Consider the following 6,000-nt stretch of genomic DNA (forward strand, 5'->3'; position numbering starts at 1 on the left):
GCACCACCCGGTCAGGGGTGCCGCGAGCAGCCAGCGTGAGCTGAGTTGACGCTGGCCCTGCAGGCCTGGCTGGAGGGCGCCTGTCAGGGTCTCCCCTGCAACTCCCCACCCCCACCCCTTCCCACACTCTGCTCTTCCGAAGGACGTCCAAGGAGGGGTCAAGCGCCTCCGCCCTGAGGGTGAGGCATCTGCATAATTTATTTGGAATTATTCTGGGAGGGAGATCTGTCCTCCTGCCCCCATTATTATAGTATCTGATCATTTATTTATATCACTATGCATCCAGGGGTATTGACAGTATACTCTGAGTTATAATGCAATGCTATTTCATTTATTTTCGTGCTCAAAGTGTCCCAGCTTTGGCCACTGGGAGCTCTTTCAGTGGCTCCTGTGTCCTTTGACAGGCTGACCTCATTGCGTGTGTGTGTGTGTGTGTGTGTGTGTGTGCGTGTGTCTGTGTGTGCGCGCACACACGCCAGTCGTGTCCTTTTTCTTTCCCCCGAGCCCTTCCTTACTGTCTGGCACTGTGGATGCCGTGGGTTCATCGTGTGTGTTTCCTGTCGCAGCCCCAGAATCGGCCACTTCCCCAAGGAGTCTGGCTCCTTTGAGTAGAGAAAGGGACCAGAGACCCAGGTCTGGTGCCAGGTGTGTTCATTCCTACTGGAGTATTGTCTCCTTTAAGCTCTCAGCAGACAAAGTAGATAAATGTGTGTGTGTGCGCTAACCACGTGTATACACACATCTGTAGGTATTTCTGCCGGTAACCACTCATATCTATACTAAGTTAAACACGAGTTCTTGCTGATATCGCTAATCCTGACCCATCGCCACGTGTGTCATTCTAACCTCCTCCCCTTCAAGCTCTGCAAACTCCCCCTCCGGCCATGTGAAACGTGGCTACCACCATCTGCTGTTTACTGAATCGTTCAATCCCGTTCAATCCCGGTGTCTGTGTATAGTGATATCAGAATTGTTAACCTGCAGCCCTGCGGGGAAACCACTTCATCCCCCAGAGCACAGTGTCACATGCAGCTCCTTTGCCCTGAGTCGTTCAGACTTGGCTCATTTCCAAAGTCACTAGGGCGGCAGGATTCCCGCACGCACCCCCTTCAGGGAGGCGGTTTCACACATTTGTGATACAGTTACATTCTTCTGTCACATTTTGTATTCTTTCCCAGGATTCCACACCCTCCTAAATTATTATTATCATTATTTATTTTATTTTATTTTTTTGAGACAGAGTCTCACTGTGTTGCCCGGGCTAGAGTGCCGTGGCGTCAGCCTAGCTCACAGCAACCTCAAACTCCTGGGCTCAAGCAATCCTCCTGTCTCAGCCTCCCTAGTAGCTGGGACTACAAGCATGTGCCACCATGCCTGGCTAATTTTTTCTATATATTTTTAGTTGTCCAGCTAATTTCTTTCTTTCTTTTTTTTTGTAGAGACGGGGTCTCGGTCTTGCTCAGGCTGGTCTCGAACTCCTGACCTCGAGTGATCCTCCCGCCTCGGCCTCCCAGAGTGCTAGGATTACAGGCATGAGCCACCGCACCGGGCCTAATTTCTGTAATAGATACAGGCCTACTCAGTTTATCTATTGCTCCTTGCATGAGTTTTGTTAGTTTGTATCTTTCAAAGAATCAGTCCATTCCATCTAAGTCATCAAATTTGTGGGCATAGAATTTTTCATGAAATTCTTTTAGTATTTTTTTTAATGTTCATGGGATCAGCAATGATGAGCTCGCTTTTATTTCTCATTGTAATTTCTGTGTTCTCTTTATTTCTGGTTAGCCTGGCTACAGGTTTATCAATTGTATTGAATTGTTTTCAAAGAACAAGATTGTGGCTTTATTTTTTCTCATTGATTTCCTGTTTTCATTTGATTTCTTCTGTAATTTTTATTATTTCTTCTCTTGTGCTCGCTTTGGGCTTACATTGCTCTACTTTCTCTAGTTTGCTAAGGTGGAAGTTCAGATTGTGATTTTAGGTCTGTCTGCTTTTTCACTGCCTGCCTGCAATGCTATGGATTTCGCTCTGAGCACTGTTCTCGCCGCGTTCACGGGGTCACGTCCGCGCCCCGCGGGGTCTCCCCGGGCGTAATGGGACCCGCGGACACGGCGGGAATAGCTCCGGGGGGCGGGGGGGGCGGGGCCGCCCCTCTCTTTGCGCCTCCCCTGCGGCCGCACTTTGCCGCGACGGCCACCAGGTAGCGTCGCAGGCCCGCGAGTGGCCGGAGGGTCCGCACGCAGACCCGCTCGGCTCCTCTCGCCTGGGCGTGGGGTGGGTGCGGGTGGGGTGGGGGTGGGGGTGGGGGTGGGGGTGGGTCGGGGCCCGGCCCGGGATCAGGGTCTGCGCCCGGCGGGCGGCCTAGGGGGTCCTGAGCCGCCCAGCCTGTCGGGAGGCCACGCGGTTCCTGACGCCGGCCGCGCCCGCAGCCAGAGGGTCCCGGGAGCCCCGCACGCCCTGGGAGCCGGGGCCGGGCTGCAGCCGAAGCGGTGGGCGGCTCGGGGTCCCGGCGCCCCGGCGACCTCAGCGGAGCCTGGCGTGGCAGAGGCGGCGACCGCGAGGGGCGCGGGTGACAGCCCCTCTGCGCTCTGACCCCGCCGAGGAAGAAGAGGGACCAGACGTACTGCGGAAAATCAGAAATATTTTATCTTGACATATTTTGAGCCGGCTGCGGTCGGCTGGGTGGCACACCGAGACGCGGGCGCGGGAGCGAGCGGGCAGCCGAGTGGCCCTGTGCACGGCGGGGGGCGGCGGGGCCACGGAAAGTGAGAGTGAGCAGACGGCACGTGCGAACCTGGGACGCCGAGAGAGAGAACACGCTGTCGCCAAACAACCACAGCTGTCACGGGAACTGCGGAAACGACACAGGGCACGTTACGCCCCCCCCCCCCCCCCCCCCCCGCCCCGAGGAACCACAGCGCATCCGGCCCAACCGCCGCAGGTGGAAAAACTCCCCCCCCCCCGCCCCCACTGGGCAAGTCAACAGGGGGAAGCAGCAACATCAGGAAGGCGGAGAACGGACGGGAGGAAAACGGGTGACACAGGGCCCAGGGCCACTGTCCGTGGGGACGAGCGCCTGCTCCTACCTTTGGAGGGTCCTGTCGCTTGCTGGCTGTGACACACGGCCCAGGGCCACTGTCCACCCGGCACTGCTCACTGCAGGCCTGGCACCGGTCACTCTTCATGCGGACCCAGGGAGTCGGTGGCCAGGAGCGACCGGACCGCGCTCAGCGCAGGCGCACACGGGGCCTGCTCCTGCTCCCGCCCCCCGCCCCCGCCCGGAGTAAATCCAGGCAGAGTCCTGAGCCCTGACCCTAACCCTGCTGGCCACGTCCGCCCACCAAGGCCCGCTCACCGCTGCCACCCCCCACAGTTCGCTGGGGACCCGCGGCCCTGCCCACCGTGGTAGGCGGCCGCCCACAGGTGGCACAGGCCGCCCACCTCCCCATCTCTAGGCCCTATCACCCGTAAGACCCTCCTCCTCTGGGCCCTATCGCCCCTGAGCCCCCTGGCTCCAGCCGCCCTTCTGGGTCTGGCTCACACACGTGGGCCCCCCCCCGTGCGTCCACGCCCACCCAGGGACCCCAAGTCCACTGCAGACCCCCAGAGTTACGGCACTGTAGGGTCAGTGGGGGGGGGGTACTGCAGGGCTCCTGGCTTAAGGTGAGAGGCGGACTGCAGCCCCTCACGGACCCTGGGAGCCGGGACCCCCAAACACCAGGGCACCTGTGGGAGGAGGCCCTTTCCTGGGCACAGGGTGGCTCCTCCACGCAGGAGGCAGCAGCCAGCGCAGTTTGGACTCAAGGCCTTGGTTCTTCAGAGGCCACATGTTCGTCCAACTGGGCTGAGAGGTCACCAGGTCTGACTGGCTTCTGCAGACAGCCCTCAGACAGAGGCTGCCCCCCACCCCAGGGGGGCAGGGATGGTGCCCAGTGGACCACAGGAGGCAGCAGTGAGGAGCGTGGCTGGATCGCCCCGGAGGGCTGCGAGGGCCTGGGCTCCTTCAGCGGCTCCCCTGGGTGCAAAGCCCAAAGCCCGGGGCCCTGGCACTGGGCCGGAGCTACCTGCACCCCCAGGAAGCCTGCTCCAGACGGCCCAGAGTCAGGCAGGGTCGTCCTGGGCCTGAAGGTGTTCTGGACACAGGGAGCCCCTGGACCGGGGCTTGGGGCTCTGGATGGGAGAGACCCCACCCAGGGCCTGGTCCAGCTGCTACTTCTATGGGAGGCCGGAAACCAGCCAATCCAAGGATGTGCCCTGCTCCCCCGCAGAGCTGCCCAGCAGGGGGGAGTCCTGCGGGGCTGACCCCTGGGCTCCCTCTCAGACCCAGGCAGAGGCCTGTGGCCAGTGCCCCACCCCCAGGTAAAGTCACGGCACCCTAAGGAACACATGTGCTTTATTGACCCCCATGGGGACAGGCGTGTGAGCATGAACTGAAGCACAAAGGGGAGGGGGCCGGGGGCAGGGCCAGGCACAGAAGGTGGAGTTCGGGGGTCGCAGGCCTGGGCAGCCACCAGCAGCCTTGATGTTGCCTCCGGTCCTAGGAAAGGCTTTGGATGCTGACCACCACCGTGATGACGATGACCAGAATGGTCCCAAGGATGCTGAGGACCAGGGCCCAGACGTTCAGGCACTTGGCGGTGGAGGCGTAGGCCTGGGCCCCGGTCAGGTCGCCCACCATCTTCCTGTCCCTAGACTGGGGAGACGAGATGGTGAGGGGTCCGGGAGCCAGGATGCACGTCCCCCGGCTCCTCCCTGCCCCCGGCGGGCTGCCCTGCCCTTCCCCACGTCCACGACCACCCCTGCCTTCCTCACAGCCCCTCCAGGGCCCTCAGGGCTCATCCTCCCTGCTCTGGCCCCAGGGCAGACTGCCCACCCCCCCCTGGGGTGAAGTCCCCTGGGAGCGCCCCTCGCAGGATCTGAGAGAGCCCGGGCTGCCCAGTCTGGGATTCCGGCTTGGGCTGTGGGGAGGATTCCTCTGGCTGCGGGTGGGGGGTCAGACCCCCAGCCCCATGCAGATTCCTGCTAGCCCTGCGCTGGGAGGACTCCCCAGGCCACACACACACACACACACACACACAGCACCCGGGCCAGGGCACACTCAGGGAGAGATGCACACACAGGTCACACACAAAGCACACGGGCCAGGGCGCACTCAGGGAGAGATGCACACACCGGTCACACACAGGTCACACGGGCCAGGGCACACTCAGGGAGAGATGCACACATAGGTCACACGCATGACACACGGGCCAGGGCACACTCAGGGAGAGATGCACACACAGGTCACACGCATGACACACGGGCCAGGGCACACTCAGGGAGAGATGCACACACAGGTCACACACACACACACACACACACACAAGACCCCTCCCAGGTGGCACCCGGGCAGGTGGCGGGGCAGGCGCACACGCACTGCTCTGGAGGGGCCCCGCGCGCCCACACGCACCTTCACGGAGTAGGCGAACGCTATGAAGCCCAGGCAGCAGCAGTTCATGAAGAGCGTGTTGAACAGGGACCAGACGACGTGGTCGGGCACGGAGGTGTCGCTGTGGACGTGGATCACGGTGGATGTGGAGGGCGCGGGGCCGTGGGGCGTCCCCAGGACGGCCACCTCGTGCTCCTCCTTGAGCACCTCGTGGTTCGGGGGGAGGCCGGTCTGGGCACCGGGGAAGAAGGGCTGGGAAGCGTGGCTCATGGTGCCGGGAGGAGACCAGCGGTGGGTCTGGATGCTGAGAGGCTGCTCGGGTCCTCCCTCCCCATGCAGTTTCGATTTCTCAGAGCTTTCCTTTCTTGGCATTTAGCAAATTAGAAATTGGCTGGGGGCTGAGAGGGCGGGAACACATTCCTGAGGATCAAATTACTTTGGGGAAGTGGGGGAGGAAGCCTGAGGGCCAGGGGGGCTTCCTGTGCTGTGACCCAGGGCAGGCGTGTCTCAGCTGAGCTCCAGGCCTCTTAGTGTTGGGGAGCCCTGGGGACTTTCGTGGCCCTGGGATGTCC

General features: G+C 61.3%; 1 protein-coding gene across 1 annotated transcript; it reads right to left on the reverse strand.

The window, feature by feature from the left end:
* Positions 1-4,375: 4,375 nt before the first annotated feature.
* Positions 4,376-5,742, reverse strand: LOC138384749 (interferon-induced transmembrane protein 3-like). The gene is made up of 2 exons (XM_069470443.1): positions 5,450-5,742; positions 4,376-4,693 (listed from the first exon to the last, which is right to left on the reverse strand). Exons 1-2 carry the CDS (start codon positions 5,696-5,698, stop codon positions 4,538-4,540), a joined length of 405 nt encoding a protein of 134 aa, XP_069326544.1. The 5' UTR covers positions 5,699-5,742; the 3' UTR covers positions 4,376-4,537.
* Between the last annotated feature and the right edge of the window lie 258 nt (positions 5,743-6,000).

This window comes from Eulemur rufifrons, chromosome 6, assembly GCF_041146395.1.
Source record: "Eulemur rufifrons isolate Redbay chromosome 6, OSU_ERuf_1, whole genome shotgun sequence".
Lineage (NCBI taxonomy): Eukaryota > Metazoa > Chordata > Mammalia > Primates > Lemuridae > Eulemur > Eulemur rufifrons.

What these genes read in the sequence shown, in the direction of transcription:
- LOC138384749 (XM_069470443.1), bottom strand. Translation starts at nt 5,698, where the DNA reads ATGAGCCACGCTTCCCAGCCCTTCTTCCCCGGTGCCCAGACCGGCCTC. An exon ending in CGTTCGCCTACTCCGTGAAG is followed by an intron (nt 4,694 to 5,449) that starts GTGCGTGTGGGC and finishes TCGTCTCCCCAG; the next exon opens with TCTAGGGACAGGAAGATGGT.